The sequence below is a fragment of the Egretta garzetta genome, unplaced genomic scaffold (assembly GCF_000687185.1).
Source record: "Egretta garzetta isolate BGI_Z169 unplaced genomic scaffold, ASM68718v1 scaffold445, whole genome shotgun sequence".
NCBI lineage: Eukaryota > Metazoa > Chordata > Aves > Pelecaniformes > Ardeidae > Egretta > Egretta garzetta.
In genome coordinates, this window is record NW_009259855.1 from 1,176,616 (window position 1) to 1,202,322 (window position 25,707).

The window sequence follows — 25,707 nt, forward strand, 5'->3', positions numbered from 1 at the left end:
GTCTTGGTAACTTGCTAATAATAATTTTTATCCTCTAGCATTTTGATGAATAATGACATTCTTTGATTAAAGCCATTAATTTTGGAACTGTAAGGGAGCAGTACATAGCTCTCTTATTTCCCTTTTTGACTGTTGATTGAAAAACATTCTCTATTATTATTCCAGTTCTACAAATAAGGACATTGAGGGATAAGGAAACACAAGCGAGAAACCCATATTCACCTAGAAAAACAGCAACAGAGCCAGGAACTAAGCCCGGTCTTTAAAATGGCATCCTACTCTAGGGTCCTTTTCAGTAGTCTCAGAATTTACCAAGGCACCAAAAAGTGAAAAACATTGATTGGATTATTCGCAATGCACTATAAACAGAGTAGAGCAATGAAAGGTGATTTAAACAGCTTGATTTATGAAAAGTTCAATATAAGCCTAGTTCTGCAAATGATCACTTGAGAACATTTATCTAAGGCTGTATTCTCTGCCTGCATGCCTATTAATTTCTGTGATACAGTTGCATCTACAGTTTTCAATGTGAATTCAAGCTCAAGTTTTATTTCTGTTTTCCCATGGCACACAGCCAGTTTTTGGGAAACAGACTTTGCATTTACAGCTTGAATTCTGCTACTTAAGTCGTCTGATAGTCCTAATTTCTGAACCAGGGTGTGGAAATCGGTGAGGAACAGATTTAACAACTTTGTTTACACATAAAGACAATTATTTGAAAGCATCAAGAAGACACTTAAAATGCTACCTGAGGAGACTGCAACCCTACTGGAAAATAAAGCAAGTCTGTAGCATAAATTGTCACAAATCTTCCAACATATTTTTGTCTAGAGTTAGAAGGCAAAACATTGCCACTTACTCTGAAGCACATTGCGCCAGAAATTTGTCTAGGTTCACTTGTAATAGGCCAATAAAATAACAGCTTATTTCCCCAAAGCCAGAATTCTAGAAAGCTAAGTTTTGCATAAACTTCCAGTCCAAGTCCTTGGAAGGTCTGATCCCTTCATCAGGGGGAGCAACTGGAGCAGAGGAGGCTGAGGGCTGACCTTATAGCCCTTTACAATTGCCTGACAGGAGGCTGTAGCAAGGTGGGTGTTGGTCTCTTCTCCCAGGTAATGGGCAATAGGACGAGGGGAATTGGCCTCAAGTTGAGCCAGGGCAGGTTTAGGTTGGACATCAGGAAAATTTTTTTCACTGAAAGGGTTGTCAAGCACTGGAATGGGCTGCCCATGGAAGTGGTGGAGTCGCCATCCCTGGAGGTATTTAAAAGATGGGCAGACAAGGTGCATAGGGATATAGTTTAGTGGGAATGGCAGTGCTAGGTTAACGGTTGGACTTGATGATCTTAAAGGTCTTTTCCAACCTAAATGATTCTATGATTCTATGAAATACTTGCTTGAAAACTGGCAGATAGATGTATTTAAAAGAGCTAGGTAGCTGCAGGCTTTCAAGTTCTGCCCCTGCTTGCAATGCACCAGAGTAAATTCCAGTTGATCCTAGCAGTGTTCACACTTGTTTTGTATGAGCTCCCAATTAGATAAATCCCTAACTCATCAGAAAACAATCCAAGTGGCCCAAATCTTCAATGTTGCACCGCTTTCTCCTGGAGGGCGACAGCATCATTAGACAGAACTCTTCACTGGAGTGGACTACTTTTACAATGGATGTCTGTGCTGCCAAGTGGTGCACAAATCCTTGAGGATAGAGCCCACAAAGGCCGGCAGCACAGTACGCAGTGCTGCAACCCTGTCAGCCCAGCTCTGAAGCAGAGCCTATTAGCTTGTGGGCAGTGCTGTCTACATGCGGCATTAGTGCTGCTCGTCCAGAGCTGCCTTGTAATGAGCCAGCTGGGGGGCTCTGCTCAGCGGACCACAACGTTCTTTGGGGTGAGTGCCAACAGAGCCCGTGCAGCTATGGGTGATCCTGAGGGATAGGACTGCCTGGTGTTAGGTCATCCCCCTACCTTCCACTTCTCCTGTGGGATAGCTTACCAAATCTCTGTGTATGAACTGACAGCTCTCCAGAAACGCCATAGCATCACAAACATCATAACATATTTCCAGAAGCTGAAGGGGTTGTAGTTCCTTCCCATGGCTCCTTAAGTAGCTAAGCAAACAGCCATTAGGCATGTATTCCGTCACTAGATAGATGGGATATGATTTTGAGCATACACCGTACAGTCTAACAAGTTTGGGATGATTCAGTTTCCTGAAATAAATAAAAATAAAATAATCAAAGAATAAATGGAGACTCTTGTGCATTTCTGTAAGTTTTGTTCTTCAAATATTAATACAATGTACTGAAAGAAACTATTGAGACTGGATACAGACTTCAAATAATCCTTTTCAAGAACTGAGTGTCCTTCTGCTGATTACTTTGAAACTCAGTATTGGTGACAATCAAATGAAGATGCAGTATTGATGAAATGACAACTTTATAGCCAAACCCTGAAATAGGACTTAGCAGTGCAAAAGTGAAACCTTATTGGTGGGAGAAAATAGACCTAAGTTGGTGGTGTGGACCTTAGACTTTAAGGTTTTCTACTACAACAATGTTGCAAAATTTTCACATTGAGAATTCTGGTCGTTATCAGATAGTTAACTGGCAGGAATGTAGTGCAGTCCTTCAGGATACAAGATACACAAAATATTTCTGGATTTGGATGCTTCAATTACCATCTCATGAAATTTCGCTGGAAATTCTGACATCCTTAGCTCTTTGGAATCAGAGACTAAAACTTCAAGTCTCATGTTCATATTTCTGGCATTTCTCAGTTATTGATCTGTCTCTCATTCCTACCTGTATCAATGCTCAGTGACATATGTGGAACCTCTGAAGTTGTGGAAGAGATGTTAATTGAAAACTTTGTAGATGACCATATCAATCTTTGTGAAGCTCTTTTGGTAATACTTCAAATATCCTATAGGGCTAACTATTTAGCTTGTGCCTAATGCACTCAATGCTACTTAATGCTATTTTTAAGAGGAAATTCTCTTTCCTGTGTGTGGTATACACTACTGATTAATGTTTGGAGACATCATTATTTCCAAATAATTAAACAATGCCATAGCTTACATCATGGTCTGAGCTTCTTCTATGAATTCATCTTCTGACATTGATCCCTCTTTAATCATCTTTACAGCCACATCATATTGTCCCTTCCACTTTCCCAGATGCACCACTCCAAACTGACCACTCCCTAGCTCTCTCAACAGGGAAATTTCTTCTCGTTTCAGCTCCCAGCTTCCTAGTGAGATGAAAGAAATTACTTTAGCAAAAAAAATGGACAAATGCAAGCATGGTATTCCCCATATACACTGCTGTTGTTTTCTCTGGAGGGTTGCAAAACCACACAGCACTGAAGCAACATACCTGTCTCTCAGCTTTGTGCTTGAGTTATGGCAGGACACTACACTTCCTACAAGTGTTGTTTGCTACTGCTTAAGTTTAAGCCTTAAAAAATAGATTTGAGAAAGATTTATGCATCAAATAATGATATATATTCATGTAGGAGACTGGTGAACAAGTATAGTGGCTGTGGGGAGAGCTTATTGTGGCCTTTCAGTACTTAAAGGGGACCTGTAGGAAAGTTGGGGGCAATCTTTTTAGCAAGGCCTGCTGTGGCAGGACAAGGGGTAATGGTTTTAAACTAAACGAGGGTAGATTTAGACTGGATGCAAGGAAGAAATTTTTTACAATGAGGATGCTGAAGCACTGGAACAGGTTGCCCAGAGAGGTGGTGGAAGCCCCATCCCTGGAAACATTCAAGGCCAAGTTGGGCAGGGCTCTGAGCAACCTGATCCAGTTAAAGATGTCATAGAATCATAGAATCGTTTAGGTTGGAAAAGACCTTTAAGATCATCACGTCCAACCTTTAACCTAACCCTGCCATCCCACCACTAAACCACGTCCCTAATCACCTCCTCTCCCCATCTTTTGAACACCTCCAGGTATGGGGAATCCACCACTTCCATGCGAAGCCTGTTCCAATGCTTTACAACCCTTCGGTGAAGAATTTTTTCTTAATGCTTTGTGGCTCTCCTCTGGACATGTTCCAGCAATGCAATGTATTTCTTGTAGTGAGGGGCCCCAAACTGCACACAGTATTCAAGGTGCGGCCTCATCAGCACCAAGTACAGGGGCACAATAACTTCCCTACTCCTGCTGGCCACACTATTCCTGATACAAGCCAGGATGCCAGTGGACACCTTGGCCACCTGGGCACACTGCTGGCTCATGTTCAGCCAGCTGTCAACAAGCACCCCCAGGTCTGTTTCTGCCAGGCAGCTTTCCAGCCACTCTTCCCCAAGCCTGTAGCGTTGCATGGGGGTTCTTGTGACCCAAATGCCGGACCTGGCACTTGGCCTTGTTGAACCTCATACAGTTGGCCTCAGCCCATCGATCCAGCCTGTCCAGGTCTCTCTGCAGAGCCCTCCTCCCCTCGAGCAGATCAACACTCCCACACAGTTTGGTGTCATCTGCAAATTTACTGAGGGCACACTCAATCCCCTCGTCCAGGTCATCGATAAAGATATTAAACAAGACCTGCTCACTGCAGGGGGGTTGGACTAGATGACCTCAAAACGTCCCTTGCAACCCAAAGTGTTCTATGTTTCTGTGATTCTATTACTTTGCCAGGTAGTGTGGCAAAAGGAAAGAATGTCCATGGCTCATATGTGCTGGGCAAGGAAGCATGCAAAGTCTTGTGCAGCTGATAGAAGACTTGACATAAAATACCTTAAAAAGAGCACATCATAAAAGTTGGTATAAAATGTCTTGGCATTCATGCTGCCCCAGATGTAGACTAGATGCACTTGTAGGAAGGGTTATCCTATTTCGTAGAACCTGTTTCACAGAACTCTCAATGCTACGCTGGACAAGAGGAAACTACAGAAGGAGCTATTGACTGAAAGACCATCCTTCCCAAATTCTCACATTGCTTCCTTAATGGACAAGCAGAAATGGCCACCAAACAAAATTATATAACTTCCCGCAAGCCTGAAGGAAGTAAGAGTTATGATTTTCTGGTTATTCTTTTCTTAGTGGCCAAAACTGACACCAGTTTCAAAAAGGAAAGTTATCTTCATACCATTTCCTAATGTAGCTGTGGATGGGACTTTATTTACTTGTGTAGACACTGCATGCCGGAGCCTTGTCACCATACCTACAAAGAAAACCCGTTAAAGGTCACAATATATACATGAGTCTTCTGAAATCAAAGAAAATACAGGGAGACTACTACCTTCCTCTCCCTGCCACTTTACAACTATCCAGGTAATGACAGATATTCAATATTCAGCTGCTGCTGCATCACTTCGCAAGACTGAAAAATTTTCTCTGCTTAAGGGCTAGTCCAGCAGAGGTACTGCAAGAAGATGTGGTACGATACCAAAAAGCAAAGGAACAGTACAGCAAAGGAAAGCAGCTGTATTGATTGTGAATATGTTAGATCAAGTTTCACCCAAACTCTTCCAAAAGAGATTTCAATATTTAGAGTATTCATTATTGGAAGAGATTCACCATAATGCTGAGAAGTCCAGAAGCCTAAGCCAAAGCCAATCAAGTAGAAAGAGCATATAGGATTACCGGCCGAGTTGTGCTGATGGTAGTGTATAAGCTTGGGAATTGATTCAAAACAGTAATTTTCAGCAAGGTAATACTTGTTCTCAGGGGTTCTGTGCACATGGTAATGTTTGACTGTTCCTTTTTTACTTCTGAAAGACATCACAAAGTGCAGTACATGTCAAAGCCTTGCAAAGTGCCTCCAGCCCATGCGTTAATAGATCAGTTAGGTGCTGAACGAACTGCAACAGCCCAGCTGGCCAAATGACAAAATATGAAGCAGATGTCACCAGAAAGACTGTCACATTTACCTCAGTCTGCCTTTCCCCCCTTAACACCTGCTGGCTATGTAGTACAGGCTCCTAGCACATTGGAGACTGCTGCTGCATATTCTAATGTAGTCTGATGGTTAGTACTTGTCTCCCAACAGTTACATCTAGAACAAAAGACTTTCATATACTGCCTTTGCAATGGTTCTACATCTAATTTTGAAGCTCTTCCTTTGCCCTTCCCCATCCCCTTCTCTTTTTCCTTCCCCTTCCTGCTCCCCTTCCCTTTCTTCTCTCTCACTCTTGAGACCCTGCTGTTCCCCTAGATTATGTGCCTGTTACATGCCTATGTTTAGATGAGACAATTCTGGACCTCCGTTCCCCCATTCGGGGAGCCATTGTCATGAATTAATTCACGTAACTAATATGACCTGAATGTGCCCAAGGTTCACCTTTAACACAATGTCAAGGTTTTGTTGTTGATCAGTCCCACCAAGCAGCATGCCCATAGCATGCTCATAGAAATGGTACACATTCTTTGGATACTCACTCAGGAACCTTGCTGAACACAGACACAGTATACATCCCCTCTTGGCTAGATTTCCGAACCATAAAAGCACCTTCTTTGCCCTAATTACAAAAAAAAAAAAAAAAAAAAAAGAGTCACAAGGAACAATGATACTGGGATTCATTTCAGTAAACTTTAGGCTTTTACACTTTAATATCCACAAAGGAGAGAAGGAGACGTGACTCATCTGACCTCCTCTAAGGACTATGTTAGGACAAGATGAATTATACCTTAGAAATATTTATTTCTCTCCACTAAAAAGAGGGTCTAGGTAACTGGTTGTGGTATCCCACTGTAAATGTTTAAAATTAGATGAGTTTTACCCTAGCCCAGACATGAGGCAAGTAGTCTGCAATTTTGTTTTGGTGCACAGATACAGGCTTATATCTAGGGACATGAAGAGTTGTTAACCCCATCTCCTTCCTCATGCCCCCTCCAGAGGCAGTACACATTATAAGACCCAAACACTGCCATATACATCCCATCTGAATAAGAGCTCTATCCACCACACTCAGTTCCTTTACATAATGCATTAGATTGATGTATTTTCTATTGCCAAAGTATTTCTGAATTCCTGAATAAGTAGAAAGATTTTCACTGCACTCTATTATATTTGGACTATTTTTAGCCTTTATGTGGTACTCCAGTCCTAACTTTCACTATCCACCTTTACTTCTCTGTGAAGGGTTTACCATACTGGGCTGGATATTCTGGTTTTCAGAGTTCATTTAACAGCTACACCTCTGATGTGCTAGGAATGGCGATTTCAGGGAGGAAAGAAGACATCTAGAACCTCACATACAGGCCAAGGTTCATTGCTATGAAGTTCAAAAGAAACTTCATATCCCCTTAAAGTTAACTGGAGTCAGGAGTATCCAGCACCTCTTGGGGCTCTGTTAAAACTGCCTTTCCGCAGTGATTTGCCACACTTTAATCTCATTCCCAAACCTATGGTGCAGGTCTAAGGGAAAGGACACTGAGCCAAGACTCCCAAAGGGTTGGGTTATATCAAAGTTGTCAGTGGCTAGGTACCAGTAAGGCTGGCTGTGAGAAAGCAGCAAGCCACAAGAGGGAAACTTGTTTACACAGCACACCCAAGCTCAAAGCATGGCTGAGGCTAGGCCTCCTCCAGGAAGGTACATGGACAAGTCCTTCTGCAGTCGTCTGCTGTAAAGACTTGTCCACCTCACTAATCCTATGGTGCTATCCATCCTTGCTCCTAGTCAGCTGCACCCAGCCATTGCTCGGCGGGCATAGCACTGAGTTTACTCAGGGTTGTCTGCTTTTCTAGGTGAAATTCTTTCATTCCACATTTGTATATCGTAAAAGCAATTACTCTAGACTGATCTGCAGAAAGAGCCACACTGGAGCAAACAACACAGGCCTAGAGGTAAAACCAAAAAGCAAAGCTTTGAGGGGAAATGCACTCAGTGTGGCTTTGTTCCAAGCGTATTTTAGAGGTGCATCATTTGTTCATTTATGTAGAAGAGCCATTAATGCATCCAGGCATTTCTGGGCATCTGTTTATCGATACCAAGTTAGCACAAGAGTTTCTAGCACTCCGTAGTACTACAGCTATTTGAAGAGCATCAGCATCCTCTAGCTACACAGTATAGCAAAGACAACAGAAACAGAAACATTTCCATGGTTGTTTGTACACAAGCAATAAAGGATATGTAGGACCTTCTGACGGAGCAGCTGCTCAGACTGGGCACGGGAGATATTACCAGCATACCAACTGCAAAGAGAAATATTGGGCTTATTATTCACAGGCTGATTTTTGAATAATGGACAGCAGACACATGAAAAATGCTAGACCGTAAATATTTTCAAAACTGCTTTTAAAAGCCAGAGAGTAGATTTGGGACTTGCCCTGCATGTGTGATTTTAGGCCATGAGATAAAAGGGAAAACACAAGTTCCCGTCTGCTTCCTCTCATCCATCCAGTGGGTATCCTCCTGAAATATCTAGCACCACTCTGTCACTCTGACTTTTTAAAGTAAATCCTTAGAGGAGGATCCTGCTGCTCTAATGCTCTGCCAGGAGCTCCACCCAGAAGTAGTTTGCTCTGTCTCCTGCAGACCATGACGCAACTGTCCCCCTAAAAACTGGGAGGTGCATAATTCTCCTCTAAACCTGAACCTTCTGGTTGTCATAATATTTAAGTAAACTGAGAGATCCCAAATGGAGGGAACAAGCCAAACATGCTCTGTCAGATCAGTTCAGGGAGCTCCAATGAAGCCTTTTTAATAGCAGTTCACTTCTATGAAGCATCCCTTTATTAGTGTACTAGACTGATTTATCTAAAAGCCTCTTTTTGTCTGAAAACAAATACATTCATGCCTTTGGAAGTCTGTGAGCAGTAATGTTGATGATGACAGTATCTATTATTATTATTATTATTATTATCATTATTATTATTATTATTATGACAGCCATACGTAGGATACCATTGTTCTAGGTATAGTGGGCATGTAAAATAGAAAGAAAATCTCTGCCCAAAAAATCTTTTTGTTCTCATGAAGACATATTCTATATACTCACTCATGCTTAGCAATACTCTGCTCTTCTGCCAATGTCTGTTCACTGACACTGGAGTTTTCCCTGCAAAGACAAAACAGCATGCTGGAACTCTGAAAAACTAGTTACGAAAAATACCTTCCTGAGGTTAAAAGTCATACTAAATACATTTTTTGAGTAGTTATGCCATGGTCTAAGGTGAATATTTCAAAAAGTTGAGACATATTTAGTTGCCTGGATTTTTTTATGACTCGGTAAACACTGATACAGCCTTTCTCCTCCACTGTGCAATGTGATGGAAAGCCAAATAGTCTCTGTGCATGTTGTAACAGGCAATGAAACTACATATCCCTTTAGTGACCCGATGAAGACACTACATCTACCTTTTCAAAATTTACATGGAAGATTTCCAAAACTGCACAACCCTAGGCTTCCCAAATAAAAGTTCTTAGCATAATAGACAACAGAAGGAGTTCACATGGCAGAAAAAGAGGCCTGTAAAATAACCTCTTGTGCAGAAATTACTATTCTTATTTATGCTGCCTTTTACAGGATACTGTAAGAGCAGGGATTTTTTTTTTAAGGAAACCTCTGAATCTTGTCCTGTATGGTTTACTATGAGACAGTCTGCTATGATTCTGTTGGATTTTCATTCAAATACTTAGGCATACATTTAATGCTTACAATGCCATGTTGTCTTACTAAAAAGGAAACGATGGGTCTGATGTACCACTTCAACAGACCTGGATTCCCTTTACCCTGTACAGGAGTATTCACATACACAAAAAAGCCCAAGAGTGTTAGCAAGGCTGATTTAATGCTGAAATAAGAGTACAAAGACTAAAATCCCAGCATCATTGAAGTCAGTGGCAAAACCCTATTGATTTAAAAGAAACCAGGATTTTCAACTGTTGTTGTTTGAATTAATGCATGAGTCAAGAAGACAAACTGTATCTGATTCTATACCTTCCAGGAAACTTTATACGTAGTACTCAGAAAGTTGCTTAGAAAGAAAAATACTCCAGAAATATTGCCTAATCTTTACTAGGGTAGTGAGGAAAACATCTAAGCAGTGGATGGCTGCATATTGATTCACCTTGGCTCATCATCATTCAGAGATAACTTTCTCAAGTAAGCGCTTGGTACAAAACCTTCGTTCCTGCAAAATAAACAGTTCAGAGTTTAGCTATCGTACGTGACTGCATCTTAAATTTGGTCACTTAAAATAGGAAAAGGGATTAATCAGAGAGCCACTTTTTAGAATGCCACTAACAGAAATGCTCATGGTTAAAACATTTCTGCTTTTACTTACCATGTAGAAAAAATACAGAAGTAATTTGTTTTAGAAAATTACATTTCAATGAAGTACTCTTTTTGCTAGACATTGAAATGGCTTCTTCCTCAGTGATTGGCTTCGTCCTATGGAAGACTGGAGCAGCTGTTCAACGATTTCATTACATTCCATCTCAGTTGCTGTGATGAAAGACGCCGGTGACTAATGGGTGCCAGCAGAGTACCCAAGATCGAACGCAGAAAGTCAATAGGTAGGCTCAGCACCCTCCGCGACACAATGCCAGATGCAATTGAGAAGCTAAGCAAAGTGAATATGGACAGCTGAGCTACCACTTAAAGCAGCTGGCAGCATGGCATTTTGGACCTAAGGTATGGGGGACAACAGGCATTTGTAGTTGTACGAGGGTGGGCTGTATGCTGTGTCCATCAGAAAAATAAATAGGGGGGAAAAGTTGTAAATCTGAATATGGATGGACCCAGAAAGGAAGGATTTCTTCAACACAGATCTCACTGGAGTGACAAAAAAACCTGAGAGTGCATGAAAACAGGTGAAAGAGGTAACTCCCGATGTTTGTTCCTACTACATTCAAGAAAACAAGATCTTCAATTTTTTTCAAGCAGAATTTAAAGGTTTTGTTATGATATGTGACTTGTCCTTACAGAATCAATACTGCAGATGTATCAGTTTCTCAACCCAAAGAAAAAACTGTAAATGCCCCCCTTTTTCTTGATCTCTCTACACACCTTCATTCACCTCAGAGACCCCTACTCAGGTTCTATAAGCAGAACTGCCTGTATCATATGCTTTTACACAGCCATAAACGGTCTAGTGAAGGCATTTAAGACCGTATCTCAGTTTACTAATTTATTATTGTCTTTGAGTTGCCTGGGTTGTGTGCTGCTTGCTTCATCCAGAACAGTAAGTCAATCCTGTGAGTTATAAAGTGCAGACACTTTACGTTAAGTTAAGGTTGCTTTATTTGTTGGTTTCCTTGCAGTTGTAAACTTAATCAGCCAGTTATGAGTGGATCAAGTAATCTCATTGCGTTCCAAACCAGTTTGGGCATCCCCTAGCTCAAAAATTCTTTCCTTCCACGTTTCTATCAAGTACATAAAATCAAACTCAGCTAGTATCCATCATGAGACAGACACGGAATCTTATCTTTTCCAGGAACCTCCTGTTTGTTGCATTGCCTTTGTCTCCAGCGTTCTCCTAAAGCTGTTTCCCATCTAATAACTTGGGAAGAGACGATCTTTTCTGTCTCAGTTGGATTTTAATGAAAAATATCTTATTTTAAGTTGCTGAAGGGGATTCCTCCACTTGTGAACCTCAGAGAGAGCGATTAAACTCTTCTGTCCTGTGCAGGTTGAGGTGTGCTGTCTCTGTGGAAAAGTATTGCTAAAGCTGGGGAGAGACTGAGGTAAGAAGTGATTTGTGCTTCAGCAGTTCTCACTGGTCTCCCTGCTGTCACTGCTATTGCAGCAATAACAGTGATGGTCTACAAATGCTTTAGTGCAAACAAGAGCGGCAACATTTGTGAGGAAAGATTTTATCTTTTTATTCGCTTAAACAAAATAGTTGGAAAAATTGGACAGCTCCTGCATACACAGGGCCTTCTTCAGGCACACATCAAAATTAAGGCCACTGGGTACTACCTTAGTATACTAAGCAGTGGGTGTTGTAAATCTCACCCAACCTGACAGCCAAGGATGGTAATGAAAATGGAGTTGTGCAGAAGACAGTGAGGCTTGCAGAGCAAGGTTTAAAAACTGCTAAGGTAATCCTAACATCGATCCTGAAAGGTACCAGGACTGCCTGCAGGGTTGTCTATGAAGATGAGATTTGTGGAAGACCATGGTCATGGAACAAAAGTATTCTGCAGCGCGTACTTACCCTTCCAAATCCCTTACTTTCCACCAGTCAGAATCTTCCTCTTGCAATACACAGTATTTATTGCTTCTGACAAGCCGGATAGCTGAATTTCCTTCGGGTTCATAGTTGCATTGGGCCACAGCCATTTGCAGGACTGACTTGTCTGGAGATGGCGTCTGAAGCAGGCTTCTGTGTTTTCGCTTTTGAAGACAGAGAAAATAAAATGCTAAGGAGATGCACTACAGGGTACAGTAAGAAATTACATTTGACAAGTACACGATCACTTGTATCATCAACAGGTGTAATGATACTAGGCAAATTAATCAAAGCTAAGAAGACGGGCATGGCAAGCAGCTTTTTTGTTGTCTATTTAGAAGCACAGCCCAGAAACTGTTGTCCACATTTGTGAGACGGGTGAGAACAGAACCAAGTTCCATGGTAATGATGCCAGGAGCAATTAACTCTGAGTGGAGGCTGACACTGCTGTAATAGGAAGCTCTCATTACCAGGGTTACATGATAGACTTGACTCCTGTCAAAAGCCTGCCACCTATCTGAAGCTGATACTACTTAACGAACAGTTGCAATTCATGTGCTTTGGACACCACATGAGCAAATTGTGCTTTGCTATAACTAAGTGTGATGATGCCCTGTTGTATCAAAAGCCCCATCACAGTATTATAAAATAACTTTGGGGTTTTTTGAATGGCTTTTGATCAACAGGTAACATTACTTACCATGAAACACAACAAACATTAGGCAATTGTTACTGCTAATCACTGAAAGCAAAAAGCTACATTCATTCTACATCATTCCCTTTCCTTACCATGTTTTATTGATGTTTCTCTGCTAAGCATGTTGGATATAAGGAATCCCACTCCTTGGTGCCTAACTTTCCCTATGCAGGGTTAAACAACATAACTATGGGATTCATCTTACCTAGCTTTGACCTGTGTGTTCATGTGAAATATGTCATGCTACAGAAGTGTCTGTCTCTCACTGCTGATTCTTGAGGAGGTCTACACAAATTACTTGGATGAGAAGCCTGGCATTAAAGTTAGGTGACATCAATCTAACCACAGACAAAAGGGCATCTAAAATTAAGGCACTGAAATGCATTTAGAAATCAGGGAAATGTCATAACTGAGAAAATCCAGACATCACAATTCTTTAAAAGCAGAGAAAACCACACAGGAAACACTGACAGCAAAGGATGCAGGAAAATAAGAGAAACTTAGGAGAAGAGGCTCCAAATGCCAGCTATTTGTAATTGAAAACCACTGTAATGCAATGCCAGGGAAAAATGCCAGGTGTCCTGAATCAGGCTGTGATTCCTTTAAGTCAAGTCCAAGTGACCATGGCATTGTATTTCTGCTTGTTTCCTCTTTATTGACTTTTTTTAAAAAATTAATTTAAACAAGGAGAACCCAAAGAGCCAAGTGAATGCCTGACTGAATCTGCTGAGCCGGAAGACACACATGATCTCTTCCTGCAAACACACAAAGTCTCAGTCTCATCCCACTAAGCTCCAGTGGAGACACTCATTCTTTAAAGAGGTATCACTCACGGCAGAGTCCTCTTCATTTGACTAGAAGTAGGTCTGTTACTTATCAAGTATTACTACTTGAACCCAGTAAGGGTGGTTCCTGTTGGTCATATCTGACTTTGCTGGAAAGGAGCTTATAGCTTGAGGGCCTGTGTTAGGCAGGATTCAAGTCTTAGACTTCCCATTTGCTTTGTGGAATAATGACAGAACTAGAGTTGCCTGCAGTTGTCAGAAAGATGGAGAAAATTATAATACAGAGATGAGGCTGTTTTCTCTTTAAAGCATCTAGTGATGTTAGAGCAAGGTGATATTCAGTAAATGTGTTTATGAGCTGATGTGCACCTCTGACATTTGGCCTTGGTCATTTTGGGAGATTAAATTGTTCTTTCTTGATTTCCTTGCTTTCTTGCTTTGCTTGTGAAATGATCAGAGTGTCATTCTCTGATGCAGCATTCCTCTTTTTTGTGTGAAGAGAAGAAATTGCAAAGCATCGGCCAAAGTAAATAGTATAAAGATTTATTACCACAGAAATGAGTTTTGCTTTGTCCAACCTGCCAGGGAAAAGAACCAGCCAAAGATGAGCACATCAAATCTGCATCCCTTTGGGTTTCACTGCTGGATGCATATTTGTCTGTTGCAATATTCTGGATGGACTTAATGAGTAACCTGGTACATATTAATGTCCTGATTTGTGTCTAGATATACAGTTTTCCATTTCCAGCACTGGCTGAAAGCCCCAGAGCATTTCCTAATAGTAACTGAGTGGATCTTATTATTTCCTTTATGCTGGCAGTGATACTATTGTGATTTTCATATTGATAACCGTGCTACTGTCATCTAGAGAGAGATGTAGGTCACAGTCTGAGATTCAGCTGCAACGTGCATACAGGGAAGAGTTACTATGATTCCTTAATGATTCTATGATTCTATCTGCAGAACTGCACCGCTACCATGCAGCTGGAAGCATGTGCTTGCTGGATCACTTCAACTTCCATAAAAATCGTCCGATACATAAGCATGAGAAAATAAGTGCGTGCACGCAGAAGACTTCTATTTGATCGAATACTGTAGTATTGATCTGACCTACATGAACCGTTTGCCATTGCAAAGACAGTGGATGCCAGGCACCAGCAGCAGTGAAAGTGTTTGCAGGCAGAAAGCGCCTGCTTCCTGCTGTTATCTGAGCACAAGGTAAGTGCCCACGGGTTCCCATGAAGGGACCTTTCACGGAATCATAGAGTCATAGAATGTTTTGGATTGGAAGGGACCTTTAGAGGTCATCTAGACCAACGCCCCTGCAGTGAGCAGGGACATCTTTAACTGGATCACTAGTCCTGCTATTCTTTATAATGGCATCACTCTTTAGGAACCAGCTCCTCTGTGGGAGACTAGACATACAATGCCGAACTGAAGTAAGGGACACAGGCATCAAAGCTGCAGGATGTAAGCATGCAAAAGTAACGCCTCATGCAAAAAGTAATGCCACTGGTCAGTTTTGCCAACATACAAAAGTAATACCTCTGGTCAGTTGGGAAGAAAGCAAGGGAGCAAGACTTGTAGTGGCTGGACAGGTGAAGGACAAAAACTGAGGCAGGCTGGGGGTATGGTGCTACCTCTGATGCTCAGACTGAGTAGATGAAAGGGCAAAGTACAAATGTGCTGACAGCTTATAGTAGTAGCTCTGTGACTAAACATAGACTGTTCCTTGCTATGAGAAGTCAGTATTAGCCTTCTTAACCTGACTATATGATATGGCTTGGTAAAATGAAGTCAAGTTGTTCTAAGCAGATGTGGTAGTTATTATATCTGCAGTTACGGAGCCTGTTTTAGAAGTACCCACCTGAAAACTGTCATGTCCCTGCTTTTTAAATTTCCCTTTCAAAATACCTCCTCTGGACTCAAGCAGATAATAATAATAAATCATAAAGGCCTAGCACAAGCAAGCATGTTCAGCAGCAGGTTTGCATGACTGATGATCTCTCCAGATAGGCAAACCATCTCCTGATGGAAGCCAGGCAAAACAGACCACGGTATTCAAAACAGGTTACGCTGCTGCGTGTTCACAATGCTGTTGCTTTCAAATCTCATTATCAGGAAAAAGGTCAAAAGCTTCTTTGTTCATAGCTTCTTTCCAAGGTTCCATTGCTATTTTTCTTAAAGCTCGATTTTATGGCTCTTGTGATTTTATCTGCTGTGTCTTGATAATCTATGTGTTTCTTAAAGTCCTGGCTGTTCGTGTCAACTGCATACACAAAAATTCCAACTTGTTTTCTTTTTTCTTTAAGTTACTTTCTGATTAACAGAGAGAGGCTAGGAAATAGTCCCAGGCTGTATTCTAAAGAGACACGGTAGAAGACAAATGAAAATAAAGCAGGAAATACTAATTTAAAAATGCCATGACATGAAACCCAATGTGGTTTAATTTGGAGGAGGCTGGGGTAACGATCTGAGACTACACAGACAGACCATGATGTTAGCCCTTGTTTAAATGGATAAAACCATCATAACTTAAGCCACTTTGTTCTTTTGTATTCTCCTGTCATTGTTACCTCCTTCCCACCTACAAACCTCTATAATTAGGCTGGGCAGTAAAACTAAGGTCAAAGATACCACTATTGCCCTTGTATTTGTACAGGAGGAGATAGTTGAGGAAATAAGCATAGAAGCAGATCTTCCAGTCCTGCTTTTATTCTTAACCCTGCCAACTATTGCCCTTCTTCATCTAGCAACTGCTAGAGGGCTCAAGCGGAATTGAGCAGAAGCAGCGCTTTTTGGCATCCTGGTGTCCTGGTTTTCTCTTTGGGTCTGTGAAAGCCTGGCTTTCTCAGACAGGTGGCAAGGCCCAGTGGGTGCTGGTGGCACACCACACTCCTGGGTTTCTGTCCTATATAAAGTCAAGATACAGGCGAGAGCTCATAAAGAGCTCAGGTGCACTTCCCAATTCATTAACTTAGAGGCTGTCTCTTGTAAAGTTGGGCCAAACAGACTTTCCTAACCAGCCATCCATTCTCCTGACTCAACCCAGAGCAGCTCAGCTTGGGACTTGCCTGAGATAAATGCAGTTCATCCACCATTTCTCACCCACCTAAAGCAGGTATATTTGCTTACATCTTCGGTTACAACGTTTTCTCCAACTACTATGAGAACCATTTTCACTGGGGAGGGTGGTGGAGGGAAGTTTTTGGCATCTCTAGGAATGGGGACCTCCTACACACTAGAAAGCTCATTTTGATGGCATTCCCTGATCCCAGTGGAAATAAGCGTATAAAGTAGAAGACTTTCCTACAAGGGCTGCAGCCAGTACTGTCACCAGCACGTTAAAGTGAACTGAACGTGGCTGAGACTTTCCCAGTTTGTCATTTACAGCACATGGAAGAGGGAGATGAGTCCTTCCCTCTGACATGCTGGTGGACACAGGATGCTGAAGCTGCTCTGCAGATTAGATGTCTACACCAGCTTCCAGTGAGTGGCTGTTTGCAATTCTCCATCCCATCCCACACCCCTCTGTACCATCTGAAGGGACTGGAGGCAGTGGTTTCACAGACCCAGTTGTGCAACAGAGAGTCACATCTAGAAGAGAGGGAGAAATAAAGAAAAAACATGAATTTAAGTAAGGCTTTATCTCCTGAGGCTTTCTCACTTGCAGATCTAGACAGCAGCAGCAACAGCATCGTGACAGCTGACATTTCACCTCCCTGAGGTATTGCCCTGCTTTAGCTCTGTATTTTCCAACCTTCTCTTAAGTCAAGCACCGTCTCAATGTCTTTAAAAACTCCATCAATCATTATTTTCGTCTATGCCAAAACACAAATTCAGGGAAATTTGTGGTAGCACTTAGCTCTGTGGTTTTCCCAGTTCTGCTAGCTTATTTGATTGCATACAAAAGGAAACACACATATGCTTTTTTTTTTTCTGTTTTTTTTTTTTTTTTAAATAATTTCATTGACCTTTTAGTCTATAAAGAAGTGATTAAGAAATGCTACCTTTCAATTACCCAGTGGTTACAAGGCTGAGGCTGTCTGGAGTCATCTCTACATAGACAGTCTCCCTGTGCTCCGCACACTTCTGCTACCAACCTCAGGGGCTTATTTAGGAACAAATTTAGAGTAGATACAGCACATTATCCTACATGCATTCTTATCTCAGGCATAAATGAAGCATTCAATATACAAAAATTCTTTTTAAAATTCTTCTCTTGGCTAAGCCACCCATGAGCGGTAATGAGGTATTTCCTTGTCTTTGCCGCTGAACGAGGGTTTTATGGCCGTATTTGCTTTTGTAACAAGTGGTTTTGAAGCTAGATGATGCTATTCAAATTACAGTTACAAATCAGCTGACAACTCTTTACATTATTTAGTGTTCCATAACGATGAAACCTGTAGTAATAGTAGATAAGCCTATATCATTAATTTAAATTTTCAAAAGCAAATGTTATACTGTTACAGGCAGTTGCACAGATCTCAATCAGGTTCCTAACTGCTCACACTTGCATTTTTGGATAAAACTTTTAATTTGGGGTTCATAATTTTTTGATTGTGACTGTAAATGCTTGAGACCAAGATTCAATCGTGATTGAAATCAGTGGATCTACCAGTGCTCTACAATTCCAGAAAAAATCAAGCTTTAAAAGGTCAAAGCCCAAATAGTCATAAACTGCTGTTTCCTCTCCCAAAAATGGCCTTTCACTGTTAAGCATGTACACAGATATGTGGGAATTCACTCCTGAAAATGTGAAACCTAGGAGGGTACCACTTTACAAATTTTATTCTCTCAGTCTTTACAGACAAAAACTAAGACCCTTAAATATGTGTGACTAAGTTCTAAAAAAAATACTTTAGAAAACAATGTTAAAATGAAAAAAAAAAAGAAAGTTAAAACACACTCTTTAGGAAAAAGATCATATAAATATAATTATATATTCATGTAATACTTTCACTTCAATTTAGTTTTGAAACGGTATTGTTTTATACACATTCATACACACTCTTGTGCTGAACTTCTATTTTTCCTACCCATTCAGCTTATGGGACCTCACCACTGGAAGCGTCTTACAGCGTGATGCTACAATTTAGCTAGAAAACTTGAGAATAAGGAGTAAAATAATTCCACCTAGTTTATTTTGTAGGTAAAAATGTCACTAACTTTTTGATCAAACACATCGGATATAATTTAGTGTATTATTTCCTCCAGTTACAGATGGGGGAATATAAAGCTACAATGTATAGCAGCTATGATGTTAAAAGGAGCTTAGCACATACAGGAAAAGGTGAAAGTAGATTATCTTATATATTGATCACACTGCCTTAAATGTCCATGTGCTTTGGCAATATTGTGAAAAACATCAATGAGACTAATGAAACAAATAAAAGAACACATTACATTTCTCCCAAATCGTACACCCAGGGGCCGCTTTACAGGTCTGGTTGCAACAGAGGAACTTCCCGTTGATGAAGAATCCTTTATGGTACTTGTTTAGTAAATCAGAATTGTCTTTAATTTCTGGAAAGCACAAAGAAACCAAAGAGAACATGACAGGCTGCAAAATGGGAATGTTCTTTACGGTCAATAGAGTCTGCTGTGCTAAACCATGGGACCCCAGAGTGCTTACTGACTCCAAGCTCTCGGCACACATCCTGGTCACATTTTTATCTCTCTACCATATTTCTCTATGTAAACCCAAGTCTGAAATCCATACCCCCCCAGCTACCTGTTTCTTTGAGAAAGAAACCTGGATGTCAAGAAGGAGATACAGTACAATCCAATGAAACATCTGAAGGGAAAGCAGGATCCAACAGTTATGATTCAAAATCACGGATCTTACAAAGATTTTACTATCAATAAAAAAAAAGCTAATTAAAAGAAAATGTTTTCATAGATTAAAATATGATCTATATTTTCCTAGAACTATCTATTGTAAGAAACTTATATTCGCTGATACTCAGTATTAGAAAAGATACACAATACCCATATGGAAAATCCAAACTAATCTTTATCTGTTAAAACACATTTCTTATATAAGCACACCAAAAGGGAACACTGTCACAGAAATACCTATTTCATATTCAAAGCACTGGTTTACTCTAGAAAAATGGCCCCAGCAGTATCATTGTGCTAGTGATACATTAGTTCTGTATCTAAAAAAATGTCGAAGGTATAGAGTGAGACTTTAAAACCTGATTGTTTCAGGACTGGCTTTCTCAGTCCTGCTGCTGTGAGCCATGGTAAACCCAAGGTTCCTGAGCACGTGAGAGAGCAACAAAAGGATCAGGGCAGCTCCTGGGGACAAGTGCTTTTTATACACTTTTTAAGAGGCTTGTAGGCAGCTGAATATTTATGCTATTGTCTCATGAACATTACAAAATATATCAATTACACAACCTTATTCTTCACAAATTTTCTTTTAAAAGATCTTACTGCAAACCTTGGTTTCTAGACGGCTCAAGGTAGTTAGTTTGCTGAATGCTTCCAATTCTACTTTTGGTCCACATTCTCCATAACACTGGCAAATTAACTGACGTACTTTCACTTCTGTGCATGCAAAGGGAGTCGCAAACAGAGACGTAGCTCATACATGGGCTTACAAGTAAAACTGGGGAGGATATTTGTTCAAAGTCCATTATAGATTGCCTGGTTTTGTTCCTACAATGGCCAGCATGTGTGAAGGTTTTCTACTCAATGTGAGGTTTTTACCTTCACTGGATTTACGCAGGGACACAGTTTTCTGCTTATAAATTATGCTTTACATGACTGTGATTTTGCTTTATTGAAAACAATAGAAATTTCCTTGAAAAAAAAGAGGAAAACACAAAAAAAGCACTAGCAGTATAGGCTATACGAATGGTATACCTACATTAGAAATAGTTGTGCTCTATTAGCCTGCATCGGTAAAGGCTGAACACACGATGAAAATTAAAAAATGCCCATGAAAAATATAAAAATAAGCTTTATCTTGGCTTATTTCTTACTAAGACTTCCAGCCTTTAAAATTTCCAATCCATTCTTGAAAATACCATGCATTTCAACCAGCTGGTGCTGAAGTATAAATAAGACTAAAGACAGGTGATGAACAATTGCACAAAATGATGGGGCAGGAGCATTTTCCTATCTCTCCTCATGTTATTTGAGTATTTTGGTACACAACGGTATAGTCTTACCGTTATGCAAAGCTGCAAGCCACCGCTCCCTGCTCTCCTCATTAGCGGCATAGACATAGAGAAGGCCACCCTTGTACACAATCTGGAAGAGTTTGGGAAAGCCAGCATGGTGAGAATGTACCACCTGAAAACATGCTACTGTGCAAGGAAGGGAAAGGAGAAGAGGATAGGAACCAAAAAAAATAGGCTTTATGGACCCACATTGAACTTCCACAACTTAGTAATGTTTCTCAGAGGCCACTTATATTCTTGCCATTTCATATAAATACTTCATATTTCATACAAGTAAATAAATATAAATATAAATATAAATATAAATATCAATATCAATATCAATATCAATATCAATATATACAAATACAAATACAAATACAAATACAAATAAAAATACAAACCACCTTAACCGAAGTAGATCGTGTCCTAAAGCACAGTTGCAGAAACAAAGGACAGCATTGAATATTTCTAAATACTCCCATCTTCTATGTACAAAAGACCTTATAGCCCACATGTAAACTCTTTCTTTCCACTTCAGCTTTTCCAGATTCATCTTCCAGCTTTTGGCTCATGTTACACAAGGCCAGACCGAATGCTCACCGAGGTCAGGAACCCATCTCTGTCAGAGTCCAGTAACAAATACTGAGGCAGGGTATGTGCTCAGGGCAGCTGTACAGTGATCAGGGACTCCTGATCCAAAGGCGATGCATTTATAGTCAATAGCCTTTGAGAGGGGTATTTTTCCTCTATGAATTTGTCCAGTTGTCTTTTTAAGCAAATAACTAGTGCCTACAGCATCCTGCGGTAAGTAGTCCTACAGCTTTGCTACACAATATGGAGTCAACTTCTTCTGCTTGTTTTCAGCCTGTCTTCTGCTAGCTTTCTTTGCAGCCTACCTAATAATTACTAGCATCTGCTTTGGTTTTTAGATCATGTTCAGTGCTCGGCTGACTCTGCGTGTGTGTGTGGCTGTGTTAGGTCAGGGTTTCATTTCCCTCGTGCGCATTGCTTTTCACTCATCTGCACTATATTTCAAACACCACTTTATTGCCTTTGTTTGTTAAAGTGAAGAGCCCTCGTCATTAAATGTGTACTCCTGCTGGTAAGTCGACACGACTGATCAATTTGCTTCCTGTCTCTTTATTTAGTTAAATGGTGGAGCCCTGTGAGCTGTTCTCTTTAACATGTTATCCATCCAATCTATTAGTCACTGTCAAGTCTCTCCTTTGACCTGTCTTCCGTTTACAACATCTTTCTTCAATTATAGTCACCAGGGCTAGGCACAATATTCTCCCGGTGCTCACAGTAATGTCAAAACATATTGAGTGCTTTTACTCAATATGTGCCTGCTTCCATGTCCAAGGATGCCATTAGCTCCTTTGGCCACAGCATCACACTGGGAATTTATGTTCACCTACCATGATCCTGAAGTCCTCTTTAGAGAGTCTGTTTCCCAGAACAGGGTCCCCCATCCTGTAACTATAGCATATGCTCTTTTCCCCACTTAATTGAATTAGGCACTCCTGACAAAAAGTACACTAATGTAACATAAATATGTCATTCAGTGCCACAAAACTGGGGGAGGGAGAAGGGAAAGGAAGACAGGATGACACCTAGGATCAACCAGGCAGTGAAATATTAAGTATTTCTCCTGAGGTTGCCCTTGGGCATGGCTGTTATTGCAGGGTCATGAATTAACACACTCTTTGGCAACCCTGTTATTCACTCCAGCAGCCTGCTGCTTGCAGTTGCGCTTTTTGGCAGCGGCACTCCAGAAGGGCATCTGTGGCCACTTCTCACATCTGCATGTCCCACTGCCCATAGAACTGAGATTGATGGAGGCTGTAGGAGGAACCTGAGCTGGGCCACTGCAACAGATGGAAGGCAGCAAATTTGAAGTTATGGTTTTCTTATCGCATTTAATTCTGGAACATGTGTAGCGCTTTGCGCAGCTGCATCTTCTGATACAGGGCATAGCCTTGGATCTCCTGACTGTGACACATCTGAATGGTAATGAGGCAGTCAGGGGTCACATCCTGCACTTGGTATTGAGGCCAAAAAAAGGAAGTGGAAAGAGACAGTGAAAATTAAAATAAGATTTTTTAAGTGCTTAATTCTGCCTTAAAATACGGATAATCATCTAGTGTAGTGATCTATATATTCCAGATACTATTAAAGCAAATATCTGATAGACCTCTGAACATAAAAGAAGCAAGACTTGATCTAAATTCTATCACGGTCAATTAAAAATATTTCAGCAAAGTCACAACTTTAGTAATAGGGACTGATTTTCTATTTGCTGTAGCTATCAGTGTCACTCAGCAATACCAGGTATCACCACTTAGGACAGACAGGAACACTAAGTGTAAGCTTAGGATGAGTGGCATGTTTCACATGAAATGTAAATTAAACAGATTTCAGGGCTCACCTGAAAAGGATATTGCCTCGCAGGAGGTGTTGATTCCTCAGCATTCACTGTCTCAACACATCGGATTTTCTCAATCTCAATTGACCCCCTTTTGCTTCCTTTTTTCTAAGGGAGAGAAACCACAGCAGACTATAAACTAATGTTAACACAATGTAAAGTGCTCTAGTTTGATGATTTTGTACAATTTTGTATTTCAAGCCATATAAGCCATAGCTTCACCTTTGTTAAACTTTAAAAGAAAGGTAGTAAAAAAACCTCCTTGGTACTCTACCTGCATCTAATATATTGATCAAATTCCTTTTTAAGTCAGTCAGTTACAGGAATTACAGGACACTGCCCTACATCTGAGAAAGCATCTGCTGTAATTGCAGGAGTACAGGGCAGAAGGAGGACTAGGAGGAAAAGAAGAAGGAGGAATTAAGAGGTAAATACGTTAAGTGCAAACCAGAAGCCTCGCTGTAACATTCATAATTTTGTTAAGGTAACGGAGCTTAATCTCACTGAGCTTCCCTGCAGTTTTGTAATGGTATGTAAGTCGCAGGAGGAGTCCAAATGTGTGAAAAGGAGAAAAAAGCTTTAAAATAAGTTGCCTGGGACATGTATTTGCATTCCTGATGGGAGATCTTCCAAGTGAAAAGCCACCCCTTTGTGATATACAGTCATTCCTTAGGAAACAAGGATAGTTTGACCATCTGCTTCGTGCAGCTGAGAGATGCGATTCCGAACTAATTGTGCCTCACACAAGTAACTTCTGAAGCCACTTATTCACATCAGTTCAGAGGGAAGCCTGAACAAGGAAAACATCCCTATTCAAGACAATGTGTAAACATATGCCAAAGTTAATTACTCGCTCAAGTTCTCTTTGGAAGGCCACAAGCAGATGCTCAATGGTAAGCACAATTGCAAGAGTTGTTTTGAACAGAGACAATCTTAAGCCTGCGGCTCAGTGTTTGCCTGAACTGAAACTAGGATCTGATACCCTGTAATTCCACTCAAAGCAAAGTACACCTGTTGTTCTAACACACAATGTCGAATCAAGTTTCACAGATGAAAACCAGAGAAATGAGGTGACACTGGAAAAGCTTACAACAGTTTACTTAAAAAAATTATTTCTTACCCCTTTGTCATATTCATAGTAAGAGAGGTTTGTTTTCGTCAGAACAAACAACCTTTTCTTGTAATTAATTGGTGATATTTTTTTCTTCTGTTGTGACTTCTTTAAAAGAAGCTCTTCTAGAATTGCTTTCTTCTCCATTATAATTCCCTAAAAGAACATCATTGTTACTTTTATTACTACTATTAATAAACATAGCGACATCAACTATAGAAACTGTAATAATTACTATATTAAGAGTCATTGTCCTCTCTATGTTGTATAAAATTTCATAGTAATATATGGTCACAAAGCACGTGTTTAATAATGCGTAAACAAATGAGGTTGTTTAGCTTATTCACTCAGTAAGAATAAACACAGTATACAAAAATTAAGCTACAGCTATACTGTAGTTCTAAACAAGGCATCTCTTACTAGTTTATCATCTGAGGATCTCTCTTTTTAAAGCCATGCACCCTTCCTGGCAAAGAGCAGTCTGCTTTATGCACAAATGTATTACATCCGCAGCATAACACAAAAGATATTACAACAGCAAAGAGAAAAACAACAAAAAAGAAACCCCTTCTTTTTACAGACCAGAAAAGCATACCTAGTGCTGACGTGCCTGTTCCCTGAACTGGAAATTTCCCATTTCTTTCTTTCAATGGAAACAATTACACATTTATGGAACAGTGACACATAGAAAAGATCAAAAAGTAAAAATATTCTTGCAACGTATTTATGTACATATATACTTATATCTATCTATTTTTTCTTAGCCTTGATAATCACACAGTAAAAAACACCAAGAAGGATGAGACCCATTGTATTTCTACAAGTTCAGCACAGTTTCAGGTTATCTTACCCAAATGTGAAGAAAGTAGGTCACGTCCTTTGCCCCGTACTGGTCTGGAGCTCTAAAGGGAAGTGTTGTGCTAAGCTTCCCACTTGGATATGACCCTGTTCACTACAGACAGCCCAGCAGAAAATTTGCATGGTGCTCATCACACCCACTTATCTATCCACTGAATCCTACCCAAACGCAGAAAGTAATAAATATCTAGTAGGAACAGTCTGAAGAGGAAAAGGGGGGCTTTGCTAGCCCTTATTCCACCATGGGTACCTGGCCACCCTCTCCGTGGATAGGATGCCTACTTACACCTTCCACCAACTCTCTTTTGGACAGACCAGTGTATGTTAGTGCCAGTGGTGAGTCAGTTTAAAGGCAATCTTGCCATGGTGTGCAACATCTGAAGGAGATATGAGCTTGGGGTAGGTAAAGGAAGAGTTGGGGCCGAAATCTTCCTATTGAGATGTCTGCTCTGATGCCGGGGAAAAGAGGAGTATCCACCCCACTTTAGGAAATTTTTCAGGTATTACAGGGTAGGTACTTGCCCTGACTGTAAGA

General features: G+C 40.6%; 1 protein-coding gene across 1 annotated transcript in view; it reads right to left on the bottom strand.

The window, feature by feature from the left end:
* The window catches only part of BMX (BMX non-receptor tyrosine kinase), a 28,830-nt gene extending 4,369 nt beyond the window's left edge, over positions 1-24,461 (bottom strand). The window contains exons 1-14 of the mRNA XM_035895483.1: positions 24,324-24,461; positions 23,207-23,311; positions 20,785-20,866; positions 19,010-19,129; positions 17,131-17,200; positions 16,739-16,820; positions 12,107-12,285; positions 8,944-9,003; positions 8,083-8,137; positions 6,382-6,461; positions 5,587-5,714; positions 5,090-5,164; positions 3,076-3,247; positions 1,992-2,208 (exon numbers count right to left, since the gene is read on the bottom strand). Of these exons, the coding sequence (XP_035751376.1) occupies positions 1,992-2,208; positions 3,076-3,247; positions 5,090-5,164; positions 5,587-5,714; positions 6,382-6,461; positions 8,083-8,137; positions 8,944-9,003; positions 12,107-12,285; positions 16,739-16,820; positions 17,131-17,200; positions 19,010-19,129; positions 20,785-20,866; positions 23,207-23,311; positions 24,324-24,461 (1,563 nt within the window). The remainder of the gene's footprint in view (positions 1-1,991; positions 2,209-3,075; positions 3,248-5,089; positions 5,165-5,586; positions 5,715-6,381; positions 6,462-8,082; positions 8,138-8,943; positions 9,004-12,106; positions 12,286-16,738; positions 16,821-17,130; positions 17,201-19,009; positions 19,130-20,784; positions 20,867-23,206; positions 23,312-24,323) is intronic.
* Positions 24,462-25,707: the final 1,246 nt, after the last annotated feature.